Source organism: Coptis chinensis, chromosome 3, assembly GCF_015680905.1.
Source record: "Coptis chinensis isolate HL-2020 chromosome 3, ASM1568090v1, whole genome shotgun sequence".
Lineage (NCBI taxonomy): Eukaryota > Viridiplantae > Streptophyta > Magnoliopsida > Ranunculales > Ranunculaceae > Coptis > Coptis chinensis.
Genome location: NC_141458.1, coordinates 3398137 through 3422984, shown reverse-complemented (window position 1 = coordinate 3422984; position 24848 = coordinate 3398137). Strand labels below are relative to the sequence as shown.

General features: G+C 36.5%; 3 protein-coding genes across 3 annotated transcripts; all 3 read left to right on the top strand.

Moving 5' to 3' along the window:
* The first annotated feature begins 67 nt into the window (after positions 1-67).
* Positions 68-4007, top strand: LOC147507308 ((S)-tetrahydroprotoberberine N-methyltransferase-like). Its single transcript, XM_086600023.1, has 8 exons — positions 68-390; positions 895-1006; positions 1203-1427; positions 2742-2841; positions 2947-3057; positions 3184-3273; positions 3447-3505; positions 3619-4007. Exons 1-8 carry the CDS (start codon positions 117-119, stop codon positions 3731-3733), a joined length of 1086 nt encoding a protein of 361 aa, XP_086456149.1. The 5' UTR covers positions 68-116; the 3' UTR covers positions 3734-4007.
* Positions 4008-8821: 4814 nt separating this feature from the next.
* Positions 8822-9256, top strand: LOC147507307 (uncharacterized). The gene has a single exon (XM_086596229.1). It carries the CDS (start codon positions 8822-8824, stop codon positions 9254-9256), a length of 435 nt encoding a protein of 144 aa, XP_086452355.1.
* A 7175-nt stretch (positions 9257-16431) lies between these two features.
* Positions 16432-20891, top strand: LOC147507306 ((S)-tetrahydroprotoberberine N-methyltransferase-like). The gene is made up of 8 exons (XM_086600013.1): positions 16432-16977; positions 17870-17981; positions 18186-18410; positions 19583-19682; positions 19789-19899; positions 20025-20114; positions 20334-20392; positions 20505-20891. Exons 1-8 carry the CDS (start codon positions 16746-16748, stop codon positions 20698-20700), a joined length of 1125 nt encoding a protein of 374 aa, XP_086456139.1. The 5' UTR covers positions 16432-16745; the 3' UTR covers positions 20701-20891.
* Positions 20892-24848: the final 3957 nt, after the last annotated feature.

Sequence of the window (24848 nt, the reverse complement as noted above, 5' to 3'; positions counted from 1 at the left end):
TTAAGGAATAATAAGACGGCAGAAAAGACTGTCAGGAGTGTTGATGCAGCCTGCATTGGAGGAGATGTAAATGAAGGAAGAGACACAAAATTCATTCGGTGGGTATCCAACTCAAAATGAAACAAGAAAGTAATATAAACAAAGCTTTGGAACTGAAGATGGAACCTCCAAAAAAGGAAACTTGTCTCTCACCTGCTCTAACCATCTCCATGGACTCAGGACAACCCAAGAAAGAATCTATGCTCAAGTTGTTGGACAGACTGGACAGGGGACTTGTGAGTAATGAAGAGCTTAGAGAGCTTGTAACGATTCAACTAGACAAGCGTCTTAAATGGGGTTACAAACCAACCAACGAAGAGCAGCTTGCTTTTCATCTCGAGTTCATAAACTGTAAGTCTATTACTCACTCTTATTAGCCTTAGATTTTGCTGTCACTTCCATACCGAATAAAGGAAACAAAGTACCACGAATTTGGAATGGACAAAAATTCAAATATTGAGTCAGGATGGCAGTGGAGTGATTCTAAAATTTTCGTAGCTAGGGATACTAGCTAGTAAGGACAGTTGTGTAGCAGTGTAGGAACAATATAATCATTTGAAAAAGCATAACACCAAAGGCACCCTGCGGGTGGGCATATCATCTTGTTCATATTTTGCGCATAAATTTGCTTAGAGCCCTCTACACTACTGTACTGATTGAACCCTCTAACTTTGTCCTGTATGTTTGAATCAATAATTTGTCAACAGTAGCATATTGCTTTCTCTGTTCCTAAGGTATCAACAAAACTTGTAATTAGCTGATTGTTTTACGTTTTAGTTTTCACTGATCAATCCTCAATAACACTTGAATAATAACTAGTTAGTGTTTGCTTATGCGTGAGATTTTGTGGTGCAGCATTAAAAAACATGGATATATCTGGTGGCAATACGGAGATGATTAACAGGGAATTATATGAGGTTCCAGTTCCTTTTTTAAAATTAATGTTTGGGAAAGCGCTCAAACAAAGGTACACATTCTGACTACTACTTTCGTATGCATACAAGCCTTCCCTACATGCAAAAGATAGTAACAAAATGAGTTAGAACTTCAATAAATTACTACTTTTTGGGATGTTTCCTAAAAAACCAGAAAGAACTAATTTCAACTCAGTTAGATGTCTCATCTCATATTAGTATTTGACACTTGATAGTACTGTTACGCAGTGCCTGTTACTTTAAACATCAATCCATGACAATCGATGAGGCTGAGGCAGCTATGCATGATTTATATTGCGAACGAGCACAGATAAAAGACGGACTAACAATTCTGGACATTGGATGTGGTCAAGGAGCTCTTATCTTTTACATTGCTCAAAGGTTTAAAAATTGCCATGTAACGGGGATTACGAACTCAAATACACAAAAAAATTTCATTGAGGAGCAATGCAGGTTAGTCTAACTTACTCTTACATATACATATTCGAGCGCAACTCCACTTCAGTACGATTTTGGCACACATCATTTTCGAAGTGACGGAGCAAATATTCATGCGGTGATATCTAGACGAGCAAAAGGGCCAAAGGAATATCAAATAAGATTACAAGAAATTGGGCCTAACACCCAATTTTAGAGAAAATGAAGTCTAGAGGACACGGTTTTTGGTGAGTAACTCACAAGGACAAATTCTAGCAATTAGTAACTCACGAACCCACGATTTCAAATTTTATAACCCTTAAGGACAAAATAAGTTGGCCCGACCATTTTACTTTTTTTAAATGCTAGTTATACCCTTTCGTGAAAATAACCCTAAAAAACAAATGACCCGGATTTAAAATAAATATTTTCCAATTTTACCATTTCTGTCATTTTACTATGAACAATAAGTGTTCATACTTTCTGCTTGTTTATGAACAATGATTGTTCATATCCAAATAGGTGAATGTACCTTATACAATATATAGATGTATAAACATTGAATGTTTATACCAAAAGGACTATGAACATTCAATGTTCATACTCAAAGGACCAAAGATTATGAACATCGAATGTTCATACCCAAAGGATTATGAATATTGAATGTTCATACCCAATCAATGTTCATACCCAAGGACTATGAACATCGAATGTTCATACCCAATCAATATTCATACCCAAGGACTGTGAACATTGAATGTTCATACTCAAAGGACTATGAACATTGAATGTTCACTATGTACATTGAATGTTCATATCCAAGGACTATGAACATTAAATGTTCATACCCAATCAATATTCATACCGAAAGACTATGAACATTGAATGTTCATACTCAAAGAACTATGAACATTGAATGTTCATACCCAATCAATATTCATACCCAAAGACTATGAACATTCAATGTTCATACTAAATACACCGTGTCATTTAAATGCGGAACGGGTTAATTAATTTTTTAGGCCACGGGTATACTTGATATTTCATCTACCGATCCATTTTTTATTTCGCGTCAAGAGTATACTTGAATTTTCATCTACCCGGTACTTGAGAGTTACAAAAATAAAAAAGTGTCTTTGAGAGTTACTTTTTCGGTATTTTTGTCCTTGAGAGTCACTCCCTGATAAGATTAACTATATGTCTATATGTACCTTGCGTCCTAATGTTGTCAAGAAGTTCGCATATATAAAATTTGCTCTCATACGAATGTCTTATTCTTTAAGAAATGGTCTTTAACAAGTATTCCATCCAAGTCTGGTATCTAATTGATGCATTTACTCTGTTTGCTAGAAATCTTAATTTGCAGAACGTAAAGGTCATATTAGCAGATGTAACTAAATATGAAACGGAGGCCATATACGATCGGGTAATCATTATTGAAGCCCTCGAGGTAAATGTACTCTTCTCATATATCTCTTACATGAAACCATGAACTGAATATATATATGAACGGACGAGTCTCATCAATTGATTCTTTCTTGCATATTTTGTGAAGCACATGAAAAATATACAACTCTTTCTAAGCAAGATTTCAAAGTGGATGCAAAAGGACGCTCTACTCTTTGTCGATCATGTTTGCCACAATTTATTTGCTGAGAAATTTGAGGTAAATTTACATATTGACATCCCACTTAAGTCAATGTGATAATTGAGATAAAGTTTGGAATATGTTTATATATTTAATTTTTTATTATTGTTATTGTTATTTAATTTTTGGATTTTTTCCCTCTAGGCACTTGACAGCGAAGACTGGTACTCGGAATACCTCTTTCTTAAAGGCTCAGTTACTGTAATTGCAGCTTCAACTCTTCTCTATTTCCAGGTAAATTCTGACATTTTCTTACTTTTGATCTGATATGCAGTTATTTAGCATTTTAATCATCCAGTACATTCAGTCACGAAACTTTCCGGTGATTAGGCTAAATTGTTCTTATTAAACGATTATCAAGTTTATATTGGAGAGTTCATTGATAACTATTTTTGTATGCCTTGTAGGACGACGTTTCCGTCCTGAATCATTGGATATTAAACGGGAAGCATATGGCGCGGACTCAGTATGACAGAATCTCATTTATACTTAACAAAATTACTGAATTCATTTACTTTTCAAATATTGCACCATCTTACAACTATAACTCTTTTTTTCTCCTATTTGTTTGCTTTACAGTGAAAGCTGGCTAAAAAAACTACTCAACAATCGCAATGCTGCTATAGATATACTGAAAGTTTGCTTGGGCACTGAGGAAGCTGCCGAAAAATGTATCAACCACTTTCGGTTATGAGTTTCGTGTAACAATGGGGAAGAATGGATATCACATGTTCTGTTTAGGAAAAAATAATGAACTACGAACTTCTATTAGATTTTGTTCACAATAAGTGAGAACGCATTGCAAGATGATAGATATATATTTAACATGTTGTAACAAAGGTGTCCTTCATTTCTTATTCTGGGGGACGGAATGCTGCTGACTTGAGATAAAGTGCTATTCAAACAATTAAACAAATGCATTTTCTTGGAGAATTTATGAATTGAAATTGAAAAAGTGTTGCCCCTTATATTTCGTCCTTCCCTTCCTTTAATATTGTTCAAACCTTCAAGATACCAGAAACTTAATCATATTCTTACTTCCTTTGATCATTCTCTAAACTTAATCCCAGCCAAGAAATCGATCTATGAGACATACATGATGTGTTTTTATACCTCTATCACGAAACCATAGAACATGTGAGATATCAGATAGGTAACTTTCAAGAGATAATATTATTCTAAAATACAAAATACAAACAGTAATTAAAATATGGACAAAAACAACACAATTACCAAATCACCTCCATTAGTAGGACTAGAGTAATATTAGACAATGTTGTCGTTTAGGTAAAGTTCATGATGTGTCGTCAAACATACGTACGTGTTAATTTATCCACAGAATATGCAACGCAAACACATCATTTCTTACTGAATTGCTTAAGCAATTGGGGGATATTTCTGTTTGAGTCCGGTTCCTCTGTAACCTGTATAGATATTAATCTTGGTAACCGTGTTATTTAACTGTTAAAACTGTGTCAACACATGAAATTCGAGGTCGAAGTCTGTATTTCGAGGAATCGAGGCAAGTATGTGCATTTGGAAACGATTTGTTTTCTGTTTGTTTGTGCAACGGAATCATTTTGTCAGTTCGTCTTCTGATGCTGATTAAACTGGGTGTCTATTCAACTTGAAATTTTGTCTTCTCTTTCTTTTTTTTATGTTTGTATTTCACTCTTTTTTTTTTTTAATGTTTGTACGGTCTACCAATCCACGTGGGAGAACACTACGGACTTGTGTTTCACAATTACGTAACAACACGCCCATGGACATCGACAGAGCCAGGGATTTGGGTGAGGGGGCAAGATATACGAGGGGCAGTAGTACACTATCTTTAAAAAATTTGCCTTCTTAGAAATTGTGACCACCGCACTGTTTTTAACGTTGTTATTTTATTTTATTTTCTCTAGCTTTTTTAATATTTTTTTTGAGATACTCCATTAATCCCTGCTCGTTTTACGGGATTATTACCGCGCCCCCCTCCTTCTGTCAGTTGACTAATTGCACATTGCCATATAATAACCCCCAAATCAAATTGCATTTAAGTTGGATGACACGAGTTTTAGTCTTGACGTCCTAATCTTGATTCTTGAGCTGATGTCGATGCCGAACTTAAACAAAAAAGCAACCCTTATTTGGTAATTAGTGCAATCCTTTGTTTATTTTTATTCTAATCTCTTATCATTTAATTAGAGTATCTCTAAGTGGTAGTTTCACCTATTAAAATCTTTAAATTTGAAAAAAAAATTCGAAATTTTCCTGAATTCCACCTCTAGGTGGTAGTATATTCGGCCGTATCACTTATATGTTTGCATTTTTGTTTGCAAATTTAGCAATTTGGATGCGGATGCAGATGCGGAGCTACATTGATAATGTCGCGCGCCATTACAAATGTTGCCGATTTTTTTTTTTTGACTTTGACTAGCACTGCGCGCCACTCCTAATGTCGCGCGCCATTGCCAATGTCACGTGTTCCAACGAAAAAAAAGGGGCAAAAAACGACCAGAATTCTACATTCATATATCTAGGGTTGTCAATGGATCGGTTTGGATCGGGTTTTGGAAAATCCGAACCCGAACCGATAAGAAAATTGGGAACCCGAAACCAAACCTAACCGATAATATTATGTTTAATTCGAAATCGAACCGAACCGATAAGATATATTGCAAACCAAACCCGAATCAATCCGAACCGAAAACTATAAAATCAATTAAAATTAAAATTAAATTAATTAATTTTAACCATACAATTGATAAATATATACAAAATTAATCATAAATATTACTAAAATGCTATCTTATCGGTTCGGGTTCATATCGGTTCGGTGGAGGGCAAACCCAAACCAAACCAATATCTTATCGGTTCGGTTTCGGGTCGGTAGATGGCAAACTAAATTATCATAACCCAAACCGTTTTTTATCGGTTTGGTTCGGATCAGTTATCGGGTTATCGAAACCCATTGACAGCCCTACATATATCTACACTCATCTCCTTCTTCATTTTACATACACTCAACTCAAACATTCTTATAAAAAAACTCAACTATTTCACATCAATCCTTAACAAATAACACACACACATATTTCCAAAAAATAGATCATGAAGTATATGAGATTTTACCCCTTCAATCTTCATCTTCATCTTCATCGTCGTCTTCTTCTTCATCTTCTCCAGCGGAAGTCTCGGCAGATAGTCTTGATGAAGAATTTGTTAACAACATTCCCCTTATGAAGCACCATTTGGATGTACTTGCACAAGCACATGTACATGCTCCGAAGGCACCACATGGTGGTTCAAAGAAGGGTCAAAAAGTGAAACATAGAAACTATGCTTTGACTTTGGAAATCTTGAAGGCCAACTACTTCGTCGATCGTCTTGTTTTTCCGAAAAAGGATTTCAAACGGCGCTTTCGTAGAAAAAATCTTTATTCCTTTACATCTTCAACGATATTCAAACTATTTTAAGTACTTTCAGCCTAAATTTAACAATGTTGGTAAACCTGATATAGATCCTCTGATCAAGGTAGCTGCAGCTTTGCGTATTCTTGATTATGGTACGATGGCTGATCAAATTGACGATCAATTATACATTTCCGAGCAAAGTGATACTAGGCATTGAGGCATTTCTGTGATACAATTATCAAATTATACGGTTCAATCTACTTGCGAAGGCCAAATACTGCAGATACATAACACTTGCTTGCACATTCTGCCATACGTAGTCGGTCGGGTATGTTGGGAAGCATTGATTGTATGCATTGGGAATGACATAATTGTCCAACTGGATGGCAAGGTGCTTACAGTGGTCATTCTGAAAGACCTGTGGATATGACATTCTTTCTTTGGGATGCTAGGGTCACACAATGACTTCAACGTGTTGGACAACTTGCTGGTATTTAAGCACGTGATCAATGGTACTTCTCCACCTGTTTATTTTGATATAAATCAGCATAGCTATAATGTGGGTTATTATTTAGCTGATGGTATCTATCCTGACTATGCGACATTTATACAAACAATTTCAAACCCTAATGCTCTAAAGATGAAGTTGTTCGCAACGATGCAAGAAGCTGTAAGGAAAGATATTGAAAGAGCTTTTGGGGCTTTGCAATCTAAATTTGGGATTTTGGAAAAACCTTGCAAATTATGGCATGTGGAGACAATGAGTACTATTATGAGAGCATGTATCATATTGCACAATATGATAATCGGAGCTAAAAATAAAAAATTATGAAATGAAGAGGTACATTCTTGATCCAAAAGGGCAACCACAGATCCCACCTACTCGGGAACACTACATTGAGGGGATTCTACGAGTTCAATAAAAAACTATGCATGATAGACTTAAAAATGACCTTGTCGAGCATCTATGGAGCATTAGGGGTGACCGGCGTTGATTGTTGTAATTTAATTTAATTTCGTAGATACATATTTATTCTTAATCATCAATAAACAATGCTAATCAATTTTTATTTTATTATTATATATATATTTTTTAATTTAACATATATTTATATAACATAAAAGTTTATTCATATTAAAAAAACATATTACGTTACATAGTCATAGAAAATAAAATGATTAACCACTTTTAACCTTTTCCATTACAGCACCCAACCACTCACATTTTCCACACACTAAACACTTCAATAGATCAAGACCTTTTCCTTCAAGGTTCGCGAACTTTTTCAGCTCTCTAACACCATCACAATCATTTGAGCATGGTATCTGTGCATAGGGGTAATACTTATACCAATGATCATCCTCGCAACAACACGTGCATATCAACAAACTCTCTCTCTCTCTCTCTCTCTCTCTCTCTCTCTCTCTCTCTCTCTCTCTCTCTCTATATATATATATATATATATATATATATATATATATATATATATATATATATATATATATATATATATATATATATATATATTCCATACCAGGACATATATCATACATGCATTTCAAAAATCTTACTTCTTCACCATCTTTGTTACAACTTCTGTGTATGAGTATATAACCTTGGCAATGTGGTGCTTTAGGACACCTTGCATTCAGATACTTGCATGATAACGCAAGGTGTTTTCTCAAGATGCAAATTTGGCACCTCTCTTGATCGAGTGTATCAAAATAACATAATTGTGGAGTTAATTCGCCAACGTCGGTAGATTGGCTAGTTTTTTGCAATGATGAAGAAGAAGCCATAGTAAAATGAAATGGTTGTGGAGATAGTTTTGGAGTGTTGGATGAGAATGAAGCAATTTGTGAAATTTCCGACTTTCTACTCGATAGCATGCGACATTAGTAATGGCGCGCGATAGTACCAATGGGGTGCGACAATGGCACTGGCGCGCGACATTATTAATGGCGCTCATGGTGGGGTCTACAATCAATTTTGCGGTCGATATTTATAACCACTTAGAGTACAGTTGGTCAAAATTTGCGTCTGGATTCTTTAAATTTCGTCTTCAACTTTGAAGAATATACTACCACCACCTAGAGATGCTCTTATTGTCTTAATTCTAAGACCTTTAACTTTTTCATAATTCAGGTCTTCTTAATTTCTTGTCATTTCTAAGTTCTTACTGTTTTCTTCTTATGTTGATTCTAAATCCTTAACTTTAGGAACGGATCCAACATAACCAATAGATGCTCTTTTGTCCTTTTACTCGTGTATTTACAATTTTGCATGCTTAATTCTTGTACCTCCCATGCAATGTTATGTTGTACTTTTCATACAACAGATTAGATTTAAAAGTTTTTTAAAAAGTAGAAGGAGAATCAATTCTATGACTCATTTTAACAACAATGATGCGTTGATGTGCATAGTGTTCCAAGCTACCCTTAGCGGAGAAGCTTTGACATGGTTCAACGAGCTCCATCCTCGTTCAATCCATACATTTCCGCAGCTCGCTGATAAATTTTCAAAACATTATCGCTACAACAGGAAGACCATCAAAGGTTTAGAAACTCTTTTCAACCTCCACATGGAGAAAGGAGAAAGCATTCGAGACCTTGTCAGAAAACTCAGGGCGCTGCTCAAGGAGGTCAACAATGTCCCAGATGACGTTGTTGCGCAAGCTTTCAAAACTGCTCTTCCTTTTGATAAGTCTGGTATGTGCAACTCACTAACTCTGAAGCCTCTAGAAATGGTTCAGGATTTGCTGGTGCGAGTAGATAGGTATGCTACTGTTAAAGAAGATTTAAATTTTCGAAAACTTTAACATCACTGGGGGCGACCTCAACAAAACTCTAAGGCTAGTTAACTATATATGTCAAAGGTGTCATTCTAGCCAGTACAAGACAATTACTTTACCTTATTCCTCGGAGTCATCTGGTGACATTGAATTATCTTTAGAGGTTTAAAACAAGAGCGTCTGCCTCAGCATGTCAATTTCTGAGGGTTAAAGTCTAATAAGCTACTTTTGTCATTGATTTCAATTGTGATCCAATAAAGAAATCCATCAAAATGAGACTACAATTCACAGTTTACTTCGTTCTAGTAGACTGCATCTCTAGCTATAACGAATTACAGGCAGAGATCTAGTCTACAATTCACAGAGTTTTCTCAGATCATCCATAACATACCGTCGGGCTGGATATCATACAGTATACCGCCGGGCTAGATTTCTCATTAGACTTCTAAATTTCCCATACAGAGGGAACATTTAAGGTTCGATCCAAATCAAGGGTCAATATCTCTTCAGCACCTTATCAATTACAATGTTGTTAGTCCACCGCAATTCTGGGGGCGTCAACAGTGCATCAGTCGCAACAATGCAAATCAATCCATGCAAATGGAGAAGCCAGTTTAAAACCCCTAATGGAAAGATCAACCTTAGTACAATTTAATTTGGGGGCGTGCAGGGACATATCGGAACCATAATATTTTTGATATACCATTCCAACATATCAAAACCTATGATGGGGGCGTCAAAGCCTCAACACTTGCAACAATTAATTCAGGAAAGTCTGGGCTGATTGATATGGATTCTCAGCCATAGTTGAACTACTATCTGAAGTGTTTCTGAGCTTTTGAAAATCCACAAAGTTTTCACTACAACACCGAAGTTTGCAAAGCAAAGCTCAAGATAAGCTCAGAAAATCATTCTTACATGCTAAGTCTTTGAACCTAAACCCAGGTTCAAGTGCTCAGCGCGCCTAGTCAGGTTAGAATCAGTGAACTACCTCCTATTTGCTACTACAAAATTCAGGTTCAAATGCTTAGCGCGCCTGGTTAAAATGGGACTGGTGGATAATCCCCTCCCATTTATTCTGCAATCCAAGTTTTTCCACTCAGTGTGCTTGGTCAGGTTTAATGTGGTTAATGGCATTGACCCTCTGGCTTGGTACAAACTTGAGCGATCCTCCTGTTTGTGAAAACCCTCTACATCGATTGGGGCCGGTGATAAGGCAAGTGCTGCGAGTGCGTCAGGCTTGAAAAATGTCTCGTACGACTAAAGTATCGGGTCCAGGTATATGGCTTTGACCCTCTTGCCTGGCTTCAGTGTGAAACACAAATCCCCGAAGTTCCAAAAGCCAAAGTACAGAAGTGCAATGTACCTTGGTCCGAGTAAATGGCGTTGACCCTCTGGCTCGGTCCTATTTGTGAACTGGGTAACTCTGAACTTTTAGGACTTTAAAAACCCAAGTGCTTGATACAATCTATCCCTTGGAGGTGCCGCCAAGTTTGGATAGAGAACATCGCTTGGTATGGTTGTATGGCATTGACTCTCTAAACCGAAGACAATATGTATAGAATCAGACTCTGTGCATTAATGTCATATATGAGCTTCACAGCAAAAAAACTCAGCCTAGCTATGCTTCACGCTAACTGGGATAATATTTTCCAAAAATGTCTATGATAACACCTTCAAGGGTTCAACTATATAGACTTATTTTATCTGAGCATTCTTACAAAACTGCTCAGTCCGATTATGCTTCAATCGGGTTATTCTTTAGCTACAATTCACACTGTCATACAATATATATAATCTGAGTATGACAACATGCTCAGCCCAGTTGCATAATTCAACCGAGTTATTCTGTGAACAGAACTTGTCGAATCTCGATTTGTTGTCGATTCTTATTCAACACTACATGCGAATGATATCCACATGCAGTATTGGGAGGCGGTAATATATTACTTTGCTAATATTCATGTCGTGCATTTTATATATTACTTTGCTAATATACATGCTAATACTCTTGCACAACACGACCTGTATGCTCCTTACTTAGACGGCGGTCATACTCCACAATTTGTACAATATTTTGGGACTTACTGAGCCTATAAGTTAAAGTAGTCATCTCTAAATTTTTAGACACTCATCTCATCATGGGTGGCTAATCTCTCTAAGTTGCCGGGCTCCCTCCAACAAAGTGGCAACTTTGTCTCGTAAGCATTGAAGCTCTAACTCTGCTTCAATGCAAGCTTCATGGAAAGGACTGGAATACTCAGCCAAGACCTCCTCAGCATACTGAAATGACAATGAAAATGGTACTTAACTAGAATAAGGGTCCCTCCTAACTCTCTTATCAGGGTGGTTATCTCCAGAATTGTCTAGCATCTTATGGCTCCCTGAGCAACCAAAGACATGGTTAGAGCTAGCAGACTGTACATCATATCTACAACATCAGGAATTGGTTCAAAAGTACCTTATCCTTCCACATTGGCATGAGCATGGTCTCGTTATTTGGGCCACACTACATCGAGCGACTCCCAAAAGCTTACTTGTCAGACTCTTCAGTATTCAACACCTCTCATGCTCACTAATCCAGCAGCAACATCACGATCTTCATGGTGAATCATCACAGAAGATGGTACAAAGTCATAGAAAGGGGGCATCAACCCTTAACTCCCACAACATCAGGTGGTATAGAAGACGGAGTGGACCACAACATTGTGCGCTGAACATAAAACTAGGACTGACCTCAGCGTCACTAGGCAGATCTCAATTTTTAAGCATCTCCAAGACTTCACCAAGTCCAAAACTCCACAGACTGAATCAAAATATTTTCTCTTTACGTTGATGAGCTCAAGATCATACATTCCCAAGCTAGACTATCTGTGCTCCATGCTCTCAAGACAGAAAGTTAAATAAAGAACATTTATGTGGCATAAGCTTACGAACGTCTTTGCGCAAGACTCACATATGCTGCCAAAACACTGGGGCCTAACCAGATACACTTGTGCGGACACACATGAGATTTTGCAATACGACTCACTTATGTTCTTAAACATCAGACTCATAATCTATGCATTCAGCACTCTGAGGCATCAATGACAAAGGATGCTGAAGAGGCACCATGACATCTTATGTCTACATAATTCAGCAGCACAACATATCTATGGACCAGCTGGGCATGTTCTCTGGACATGGCACCTAGATTGGACCCTTTAAATCTGCAGGCTTAGCCCGGGTTCGTAGCCAGTGCACATCATGGCATGTGGGCCAAGCCTCACTATAAACCCGTAATCAGCTGAAAACAAGTCCTAGCTGGATCTCACAGAATCTGAAGATTTTGACTCTATCCAATGTAACTGAAAACTAGAGATATATTTTGACTCTCCAATGTAACTGAAAACTAGGGATAAGGATCCATATCCAGAGATTCCCTTGTTTTTCGGATGGTTACATATTGAAGAGTTTTCAGTAACAGAACTATATTGAAAGCTCTATACTCCGTAAAATTTCAAAGACTTGATCCCTCTGGGGTATGGATGCAGCCACTGAACTAAAAAGTGGTTTAGTCTCAAACATCCAAACAAACCATCCCATTTACTATCATTATCATTCAATTGTGTGTGTCATTCTATGGGTTTTGATATCCATAAGGTAGATTTTTAAGAGTATCTGGGTAGATCTGTTTTGCTTCAATTTTTGCCCCAACACTTTGGGTAATGGAGCAGCCTCTTCCTCAAATGCAACAGACCCAAAACCAATATTTTGGTTATTTATTTCCTGCACCAAATTGAACCAAATGTTATTATAAAAAAACCATGCTAAATCCAAAAACAATAAACTCAATCAAAAACCCAATTTGCCACCAATAAAAAATACCCATATATTGTTCTAGAGAGAGGAAGGGGAGTAGTAACTCTCGTAAATAAAGAAGAGATAGAAAAGAAAAACAATTGACATGGACTTCAAATTTACCTTGTAGACATGAAATTTTATTTGTTAGCTTCCGGCTTATACTGAGAAGCAGTGAATTTCTCCCTTATCAGATTTAGGTGAAGAAGAAGCGTATAGAATTTTTTTTGAGAGAGAGATACCGATATTCAGTTTGGATGGCACTTTAAATTTGAATCTGACACTAGAGATTCGTTACCCAGTATTATTACTATCTCTTCCTTTTTTTTAAAGGTTGACTGCCAGATAGATTAGTAGGCTAGGTGATGGAATAGCATCCTAGGTTTCCATCCCTTTACTTCAAAAAAACAATTGGTACATAGAAAGTACATTTATTATTATTACCTAATGAACTTTTAAGCAACATAGATCATATTATTAAAGTTAGAGATTGTGGGTTACCTTGAAAGAGATGGTGAAGATAGCATAGTCGGAGCACTAGAAAGGGGAGAATTCGGAGAATTCGTGGGGGTTTTTGTGGGGGTTTTATATCTTGTATATATCTTTGACAAATTTGTGTTTTCTTTGGGTCTAAATGTTTTCATGGGGTTTTTTAGTTTTAGGTTTGATCACTTTTGGGAGTTTAAATCGCGGGGTTTCTCCTAATTTCTCGTGAGTAAAGAGGGTACTTAAAATTTGCCGACGTGGACACCCTCATAGCGCAGCAAAAGGGACTGCTATCATATATATATATATATAAAGATTACAGTCCCTCAAGTTTGAGTCACCGCAACGTAAGGTTTCTCCAACCATGAGCAGTTTACAGGGCTATTACCGTCTTAAACCACAAAATAACAAACACACGGAAAAGGAAACAGAGATGGCTGTATCAATTTACTTTACTATTCATTGTCAAAACGATTAATATTTGGGTTATTGAAAGTGTTGCCTTTTTGTATGTCTCAATGATATCTATCACTTTGCGGTAATAAGATTAAAGTTTTGTTTCCGTTCGGTGTAGACTCAAGTCCTTACTCACGTATTCGTGCGTTAAATTCGAGTAGGGATTCGAACTAACCTAAATTCTAGGATATCATACAACTTTCTTATACTCTAAGTAGGCAAACTAGTGAGTAAGTTTCATATTAGATTACTAGCTAAGTTTAATTTTGTTGTTTAAATCCTACGAACGCTTAAAATGTGAAACACAACAAAAACGAAAAAGAACTAAGAATTTCGTAAGATAATTCAAAGAGAAAGAAGAGATGGAGAATCATTCTACTCATGCGAGGTCTTATTAACTTCTCTTACAATCAGATTACTACCTTCTCTAAGCAGTTTTGGGTTCATTATCAAACCCGAACCGGCTTGAGCGTCGATCCCTACCGAGATGAACTCATCTCTAAGTCCATTTCCCTAGCATAAGAAGTTGAACTGGGATTTCATCTTTGAAATCCCATCTCAACTCCTGGACTCATACAACATAATCTTGTTAACTATGAAAATAAGATATTAGAGACGACTCGCGCGCGCGGCTACCCTAGGCATAAAAAAAGAGGCGCACGCGAGTCTTTCTTAATTTCTAGGTCTCAAGTTTGGCTGGACACTACCATTTTGGGGTAGTGTGCTATATGTGCCCTTAGTCCAGGCAGTGAATCCTATTTCATAGAAATTTCTACGAATCCTCACATGAGCATCATTAACCCTCCACCTTGGAGGGTTTTATTTCATGATCCTAGGATTGGATTAAAACTACAAGACAGATTTGTAAAATTAGAGAAGAAACAAGATGTAACAACCTGTTTTTAACTAAGGAAGAAAGAAATTTATTTCAAGACAAAGAAAGTGTTGTCCACCATTAAAATGTTACAAGCTTTTACTACAACTAAAACTAAAAAACAAAAACAAAAACTAAAAGATCAAGACAAGAAAAATGGAAAAAAGGAAAAGTCCTTAAGGAAGTAAATGCTAGCTAGCTCCCAAAAATCAGCCCCCTTTTACATAAGAGAGCTTTTTCTCTTCTCCCACGTGAAACACTCCCCCTTCATTTACTTTCCTCTTATCCAAAACTAAACCCCCATTTGACACCTTTCATTTTCTAGATAATCATCACCTAAATCCAACCAACTTCATTAATTTTATGCAAGGTGTCAAATTTGCACCAATTATTTGTACCAATTATTTTGTCTTGCATGATGACTCATCAAATCTTGTGGGCCCGCATGATGGGTCCATGTGTTATGTCTAGTGGCGGTCCGATCTTTTGACTTTTTGCAACTTCCCGCCTATGCGTAGAGTTCGTCGCACTGATCGTCTGAGCAACTCACTTGTCGCATTCGGAGTCCTGGTTCAAGAGATATGAGCTTCGACAGTTTGATGTTTCTGTGCATGTAATCCCGTTTCTGATTGGATTATGTACTGTTTGAGTCTTTGGGCCTTAGTCTGGATTTGTTGGGCTTCACATGGGCTTAATCAGAAAGCTTATGTATACTCCCTATTCCATGCTTAAATGTTGACTTTATCATCATTTGTACGTTAGTTGCTCCAACCTGCAAAAGCACGAAAATGCGATTATTTTATGATTATTAAGCACAAAATTAACCGAAATGTTATGTCTCTACGGGGTTTTATAATACAGTTTTGGGTGCTTATCACTCAACTTGGTTTCTGGCTAAATTCCCAAGTGCGAGAGTACATTGATGACACAGAGGACTATGTTAATATTCAACTTGACAACCAGAGAAATGAACTGATTCAACTGCAGCTGACATTAACCATTGCATCATTTGCCAAAGCTACCGAAACTCTTATAGTCGGAATATTTGGTATGAACATTCCTTGTGTATTGTATGAAATCAACGGTGTCTTTGGGCCCTTTGTAGGTGTCATCTCGGCCATCTGTTTCTTGCTCTTTCTGCTCCTGCTTGGTTATGCCAGATGGAAGAAGCTGTTGGGTTCGTAATTTAGATGCATTATCAGCTAAGACATTTTGAGATAACTTAGAATTGTACAATATGGAGTTGAGGAGGTGTGTCAAAATTTTTGTCTGTTTGCTCTGCACATGCCATTGGTTGATTGTGAAAGTTTACATGCGTTGGCTAAGCGCCATTTACATGAAAATTTTAATGGGACTTGGAGACTCTGTAGTGACCAGTTTTCGTGGTTGGAGTGATTCTCGCCTTCGGTTGCGAGTGTCAGATCTATAAAACAACATAAAACTAGCCAGTAGAGTTGTGCTTCGTGGTTGGAGTGATTCTCGGGCCTCAGTTGCGAGTGTCAGATCTATAAAACAAAGGTAAACCAAATCCACCATTTTTTCGCATTACATAAAATAGCGAAGAGAGTCTCGTGGTTGGAGTGATTCTCGCCTTCAGTTGCGAGTTTCAGATCTATAAAACAATATAAAACTAGACAGTAGAGTCATGCTTCGTGGTTGGAGTGATTCTCGCCTTCAGTTGCGAGTTTCAGATCTATAAAACAAAGGTCTCTCTTTTTTATCACACACGCTGAAAAGCAAAACTTTTTCTCTTCCAAAAACATGTCTGGAGTGTGTTGAGAGTTTCTACAGGGCTGGTCATTGCTGGTGACTTGACTTACTCTCCGTTGTTGTATCCTGAGAGGTATACGCTTGAGGCTGATGGAACCTCCAAAAAAGGAAACATGCCTCTCACCTGCTATAACCATCTCCATGGACTCAGAACAACCCAAGAAAGAATCTATGCTCAAGTTGTTGGACAGACTGGACAGGGGACTTGTCAGTAATGAAGAGCTTAGAGAGCTTGTAACGATTCAACTAGACAAGCGTCTTAAATGGGGTTACAAACCAACCAACGAAGAGCAGCTTGCTTTTCATCTCGAGTTCATAAACTGTAAGTCTATTACTCACTCTTATTAGCCTTAGATTTTGCTGTCACTTCCATACCAAATAAAGGAAACAAAGTACCACGAATTTGGAATGGACAAAAATTCAAATGTTGAGTCAGGATGGTAGTGGAGTGATTCTAAAATTTTCTTAGCTAGGGATACTAGCCAGTAAGGACAGTTGTGTAGCAGTGTAGGAACAATATAATCATTTGAAAAAGCATAACACCAAAGGCACCCTGCGGATGGGCATATCATCTTGTTCATATTTTGTGCATAAACTTGCTTAGGCTGAGTCCAATGGTGCATCCATTCTCTATTTCCATTCTACAAAAAAACAGTGTTTTGAGGATGGAGAGTCAATTTTGGTGTCCAATAGTTCGGACCATTCTACGCCACTTCAAGTGGCGCCGTTTGGATTGGTGGGAACACAAAATAATTTTGGTCATAATTAGTTTCTGACTTGGTGGGGACACAAAACAATTGACTCCATTCCACGCCACTTCAAGTAGCGCCGTTTGGATTTTTATAAACCACGCCATTTCAAGTGGCGTGGAATGCACTCACTATTCCTTAATAACACTCTCTATATAGAGAGAGTTATATTGAGATAGGGAGGAAAAACCACCGCCACTCCCTCCGTTTTTGAAAGAATAGAGAGTCATTGCACCCAGCCTTAGAGCCCTCTACACTACTGTACTGATTGAACCCTCTAACTTTGTCCGGTGTGTTTGAATCAATAATTTGTCAATTGCTTTCTCTGTTCCTAAGGTATCAACAAAACTTGTAATTAGCTGATTGTTTTACGTTTTAGTTTTCACCGATCAATCCTCAATAACACTTGAATAATAACTAGTTAGTGTTTGCTTATCAGCTTATGAGTGAGATTTTGTGGTGCAGCATTAAAAAACATGGATATATCTGGTGGCAATACGGAGATGATTAACAGGGAATTATATGAGGTTCCAGTTCCTTTTTTAAAATTAACGTTTGGGAAAGCGCTCAAACAAAGGTACACATTCTGACTACTACTTTCGTATGCATACAAGCCTTCCCTACATGCAAAAGGTAGTAACAAAATGAGTTAGAACTTTAATAAATTACTACTTTTTGGGATGTTTCCTAAAAAACCAGAAAGAACTAATTTCAACTCAGTTAGATGTCTCATACTCTCATCTCATATAAGTATTTGACACTTGATAGTACTGTTACGCAGTGCCTGTTACTTTAAGCATCAATCCATGACAATCGATGAGGCTGAGGCAGCTATGCATGATTTATATTGCGAACGAGCACAGATAAAAGACGGACTAACAATTCTGGACATTGGATGTGGTCAAGGAGCTCTTATCTTTTACATTGCTCAAAGGTTTAAAAATTGCCATGTAACGGGGATTACGAACTCAAATACACAAAAAAATTTCATTGAGGAGCAATGCAGGTTAGTCTAACTTACTCTTACATATACATATTCGAGCGCAACTCCACTTCAGTACGATTTTGGCACACATCATTTTCAATGTGACGGAGCAAATATTCATGCGGTGATATCTAGACGAAGCAAAAGGGCCAAAGGAATATCAAATAAGATTACAATAAATTAGGCCTAACACCCAATTTTAGAGAAAATGAAGTCTAGAGGACACGGTTTTTGGTGAGTAACTCACAAAGACAAATTCTAGCAATTAGTAACTCACGAACCCACGATTTCAAATTTTGTAACCCTCAAGGACAAAATAAGTTGGCTCGACCATTTAACTTTTTTTAAATGCTAGTTATACTCTTTCGTGAAAATAACTCTCAAAGAAAAATGGCCCGGATTTAAAATAAATATTTTCCAATTTTACCCTTTATGTCATTTTACTATGAACAATGAGTGTTCATACTTTCTGCTGGTGTATGAACAATGATTGTTCATATCCAAATAGGTGAATGTACCTTATACAATATATTGATGTATGAACATTGAATGTTCATACCAAAAGGACTATGAACATTCAATGTTCATACCCAAAGGATCAAGGACTATGAACATCGAATGTTCATACCTAAAAGACTATGAACATTGAATATTCATACCCAATTAATATTCATACCCAATCAATATTCATAGTCAAGGATTGTGAACATTGAATTTTTATATTCAAAGGACTATGAACATTGAATGTTCATATCCAAAGACTATGAACATTAAATGTTCATACCCAATCAATATTCATACCCAAGGACTGTGAACATTGAATGTTCATACCCAAAGAACTATGAACATTGAATGTTCATGTATGAACATTCAATGTTCATACTAAATACACCAGGTCGTTTCGTCTGGGCCGAGCTGTTAATTATTTTGCGTCAGGGGTATACTTGACATTTCATCTACCGATCCGTTTTTTATTTCGTGTCAAGAGTATACTTGAATTTTCATCTACCCGGTCATTGAGAGTTACAAAAATAAAAAAGTGTCATTGAGAGTTACTTTTTCGACATTTTTGTCCTTGAGAGTCACTCCCTGATAATATTAACTATACGAATTCTTATTCTTTAAGAAATGGTCTATAACAATTATTCCATCCAAGTCTGGTATCTAATTGATGCATTTACTCTGTTTGCTAGAAATCTTAATTTGCAGAACGTAAAGGTCATATTAGCAGATGTAACTAAATATGAAACGGAGGCCTTATACGATCGGGTAATCATTATTGAAGCCCTCGAGGTAAATGTACTCTTCTCATATATCTCTTACATGAAACCATGAACTGAATATATATATATGAACGGACGAGTCTCATCAATTGATTCTTTCTTGCATATTTGTGAAGCACATGAAAAATATACAACTCTTTCTAAGCAAGATTTCAAAGTGGATGCAAAAGGACGCTCTTCTCTTTGTCGATCATGTTTGCCACAATTTATTTGCTGAGAAATTTGAGGTAAATTTACATATTGACATCACTTAAGTCAATGTGATAATTTAGATAAAGTTTGGAATATGTTTATATATTTCATTTTTTATTATTGTTATTGTTATTTTATTTTTGGATTTTTTCCCTCTAAGGCACTTGACAGCGACGACTGGTACTCGGAATACCTCTTTCTTAAAGGCTCAGTTACTGTAATTGCAGCTTCAAGTCTTCTCTATTTCCAGGTAAATTCTGACACTTTCTTACTTTTGATCTGGTATGGTCACGCTTCTAATGATACTACAGGTAGGGTACATATGCAGTTATTTAGCATTTTAATCATCCATTACATTCAATCACGAAACTTTCTGGTGAATTATTAGGCTAAATTGTTCTTATTAAAGGATTATCGATCAAGTTTATATTGGAGAGGTCATTGATAACTATTTTTGTATGCCTTGTAGGACGACGTTTCCGTCCTGAATCATTGGATATTAAACGGGAAGCATATGGCGCGAACTCAGTATGACAGAATCTCATTTATACTTAACAAAATTACTGAATTCATTTACTTTTCAAATATTGCACCATCTTACAACTATAACTCTTTTTTTCTCCAATTGTTTGCTTTACAGTGAAAGCTGGCTAAAAAAACTGCTCAACAATCGCAATGCTGCTAGAGATATACTGAAAGTTTGCTTGGGCACTGAGGAAGCTGCCGAAAAATGTATCAACCACTTCCGGACTTTTTTTCTTGCTATGAGTGAGCAATACTCGTGTAACAATGGGGAAGAATGGATGATATCACATGTTCTGTTTAGGAAAAAATAATGAACTACGAACTTCTATTAGATTTTGTTCACAATAAGTGAGAACGAAGGTGTTGTAACAAAGGTGTGCTTCATTTCTTATTCTAGGGGACGGAATGCTGCTGACTTGAGATGAAGTACTACTCAAACAATTAAACAAATGCATTTTCCTGGAGAATTTATGAATTGAAATTGAAATAGTGTTGCCCCTTCTATTTCGTCCTTCCCTTCCTTTCATATGGTTCAAGCCTTCAAGATACCAGAAACTTAATCATATTCTTACTTCCTTTGATCATACTCTAAACTTAATCCCAACCAAGAAATCGATCTATGAGACATACATGATGTGTTTTTACACCTCTATCACGAAACCATATAACATGTGAGATATCAGATATGTAACTTTCAAGAGATAATATTATCCTAAAATACAAAATACAAACAGTAATTAAAATATGGACAAAAACAACACAATTACCAAATCACCTCCATTAGTAGGACTAGAGTAATATTAGACAATGTTGTCGTTAAACTAAACGTAAAGTCCATGATGTGTCGTCAAACATACGTACGTGTTAGTTTATCCACAGAATATGACAACGCAAACACAACGTCATTTCTTACTGAATTGCTTAAGCAATTGGGGAATATTTCTGTTTGAGTCCGGTTCCTCTATAACCCGTATAGATATTAATCTCTGTAAGCGTGTTATTTAACTGTTATTCGACCAGATCTGTATTTCGAGGCAAGTACGTGTATTTGGAGACGATCCATTTTCTGTTTGTTTGTGCAACGGAATCATTTTGTCAGTTCGTCTTCTGATGCTGATTAAACTGGGTGTCTATTCAACTTGAAATTTTGTCTTCTCTTTCTTTTTTTTATGTTTGTACTTCTCTTTTTTTTTTTTTTTTTTTTTTCTTTTGTACGGTCTACCTGGGAGAACACTACGGACTTGTGTTTCACAATTACCTAACAACACGCCCATCGACATCGACATCGACATCGACATCGACAGAGCGAGGGATTTGGGTGAGGGGCAAGATATACGAGGGGAAGTAGTACACTATCTTTAAAAAATTTGCCTTCTTAGAAATTGTGACCACGGCACTGTTTTTAATGTTGTTATTTTATTTTATTTTCTCTAGCTTTTTTCATATTTTTTTTGAGATACGCCATTAATCCCTGCTCGTCTTACGGGATTATTACCGCGCCCCTTGGTCTCTCCTTCTGTCAGTTGACTAATTGCACATACCATATAATAACCCCCAAATCAAATTCCATTTAAATTAGATGACACAAGTTTTAGTCTTGACGTCCTAATCTTGATTCTGGAGCTGAGGCCGATGCCAAACTTAAACTAAAAAGCAACCCTTATTTGGTAATTAGTGCAATCTTTTGTTTATTTTTATTCTAATCTCTTATCATTTACTTAGAGCATCTAGAAGTGGTAGTATCATCTATCAAAATCTTTAAATTTGAAGAAAAAATTCGGAATTTTTCTGAATTCCAACTCTAGGTGGTAGTATATTCGGCCGTATCACCTATCCGTTCGCATTTTTATTTGCAAATTTGGCAATTTAGATGTGGATGCAGATGCAGAGCGACATTGGTAATGTCGCGCGCCATTGCAAATGTTGCTGATTTTTTTTTTTTTTTACTTTGACTAGCACCGCGCGCCACTCCTAATGTCGCGTGTTATTGCCAATGTCACGTGTTCCAACGAGAAAAAAAAGGCAAAAAATGATCGAAATTCTACATTCATATATCTAGGGCTGTCAATGGATCGGTTTGGATCGGGTTTTAGAAAATCCGAACCTGAACCGATAAGAAAATTGGGAATCCGAAACCAAACCGAACCGATAATATTATGTTTAATTCGAAACCGAACCGAACCGATAAGATATATTGCAAACCGAATCCGAACCGAAAACTATAAAATCAATTAAAATTAAAATTAAATTTATTAATTTTAACTACACAATTGATAAACATATACAAAATTAATCATAAATATTACTAAAATGCTATCTTATCGGTTCGGGTTCATATCGGTTCGGTGGAGGGCAAATCCAAACCAAACCAATATCTTATCGGTTCGGTTTCGGGTCGATAGAGGGCAAACTAAATTATCATAACCCAAACCATTTTTTATCGGTTTGGTTCGGATTAGTTATCGGGTTATCGAAACCCATTGACAGCCCTACATATATCTACACTCATCTCCTTCTTCATTTTATATACACTCAACTCAAACATTCTTATAAAAAAACTCAACTATTTTACATCAATCCTTAACAAACAACATACACACATTGCCAAAAAATGGATAATGAAGTGTATGAGATTTTCCCCCTTCAATCTTCATCTTCATCTTCATCTTCTCCAGCGGAAGTCTCGGCAGATAGTCTTGATGAAGAATTTGTTAACACCATTCCCCTTATGAAGCACCATTTGGATGTACTTGCACAAGCACATGTACATGCTCCGAAGGCACCACATGGTGGTTCAAGGAAGGGTCAAAAAGTGAAACATAGAAACTATGCTTTGACTTTGGAAATCTTGAAGGCCAACTACTTCGTCGATTGTCCTGTTTTTCCGAAAGAGGATTTCAAATGGCGCTTTCGTATGAAAAAATCTTTATTCCTTTACATCTTCAACGATATTCAAACTCATTATAAGTACTTTCAGCCTAAATTTAACAATGTTGGTAAACTTGATATAGATCCTCTGATCAAGGTAGCTGCAACTTTGCGTATTCTTGGTTATGGTACGGTGGCTGATCAAATTGACGATCAATTATACATTTTCGAGCAAAGTGATACTAGGTGTTGAGGCATTTTTGTGATGCAATTATCAAATTGTACGATTCAGTCTACTTGCGAAGGCCAAATATTGCAGATACATAACACTTGCTTGCACATTCTGCCATATGTGGATTGTCGGGGATGTTGGGAAGCATTGATTGTATGCATTGGGAATGACATAATTGTCCAACTGGATGGCAAGGTGCTTACAGTGGTCGTTCTGGAAAACCATATGTTATTCTCGAAGCTGTTGCAACTGAAGACCTGTGGATATGACATTCTTTCTTTGGGATGCCAAGGTCACACAATGACATCAACGTGTTGGACAACTTGTTGGTATTTAAGCACGTGATCAATGGTACTTCTCCACCTGTTTATTTTGATATAAATCAGCATAGCTATAATGTGGATTATTATTTAGCTGATGGTATCTATCCTGACTATGCGACATTTATACAAACAATTTCAAACCCTAATGCTCTAAAGACGAAGTTGTTCGCAACGATGCAAGAAGCTGTAAGGAAAGATATTGAAAGAGCTTTTGGGGCTTTGCAATCTAAATTTGGGATTTTGGCAAAACCTTGCAAATTATGACATATGGAGACAATGAGTACTGTTATGAGAGTATGTATCATATTGCACAATATGATAATCGGAGCTAAGAATAAAATTATGAAATGAGGAGGTACATTCCTGATCTAAAAGGGCAACCATAGATCCCACCTACTCGGGAACACTACATTGAGGGGATTCTACGAGTTCAATCAAGGACTATGCATGATAGACTTAAAAACGACTTTGTCGAGCATCTATGGAGCATTAGGGGTGACCGGCGTTGATTGTTGTAATTTAATTTAATTTAGTAGATACATATTTATTCTTAATCATCAATAAACAATGTTTATCAATTTCTATTTTATTATATATATATATATATATATATATATATATATATATATATATATATATATATATATATATATATATTTTTAATTTAACATATATTTATATAAAATAAAAGTTTATTCATATTAAAAAAACATATTACGTTACATAGTCATAGAAAATAAAATGATTAACCACTCTTAACCTTTTCCATTACAGTACCCAACCACTCACATTTTCCACACACTAAACACTTCAATAGATCAAGACCTTTTCCTTCAAGGTTCGCGAACTTTTTCAGCTCTCTAACACCATCACAACCATTTGAGCATGGTATCTGTGCATAGGGGTAATACTTATACCAATGATCATCCTCGCCACAACAAGTGCATATCAACAAACTGTATTTCAAACTTGGACATATATATATATACTAGCCATGCAGCCCGACCAGTGGTCGGGCCTACAATTTTTTAAAACT

Coding starts and splice junctions, on each gene's coding strand:
- LOC147507308 (XM_086600023.1), top strand. CDS start 117: ATGAAACAAGAAAGTAATATAAACAAAGCTTTGGAACTGAAGATGGAA. Junction 1,007..1,202: donor GGGAAAGCGCTCAAACAAAG/GTACACATTCTG, acceptor ACTGTTACGCAG/TGCCTGTTACTTTAAACATC. Junction 1,428..2,741: donor TTCATTGAGGAGCAATGCAG/GTTAGTCTAACT, acceptor TCTGTTTGCTAG/AAATCTTAATTTGCAGAACG.
- LOC147507307 (XM_086596229.1), top strand. CDS start 8,822: ATGACTCATTTTAACAACAATGATGCGTTGATGTGCATAGTGTTCCAA.
- LOC147507306 (XM_086600013.1), top strand. CDS start 16,746: ATGGAACCTCCAAAAAAGGAAACATGCCTCTCACCTGCTATAACCATC. Junction 19,683..19,788: donor TCATTATTGAAGCCCTCGAG/GTAAATGTACTC, acceptor ATATTTGTGAAG/CACATGAAAAATATACAACT. Junction 19,900..20,024: donor TATTTGCTGAGAAATTTGAG/GTAAATTTACAT, acceptor TTTCCCTCTAAG/GCACTTGACAGCGACGACTG.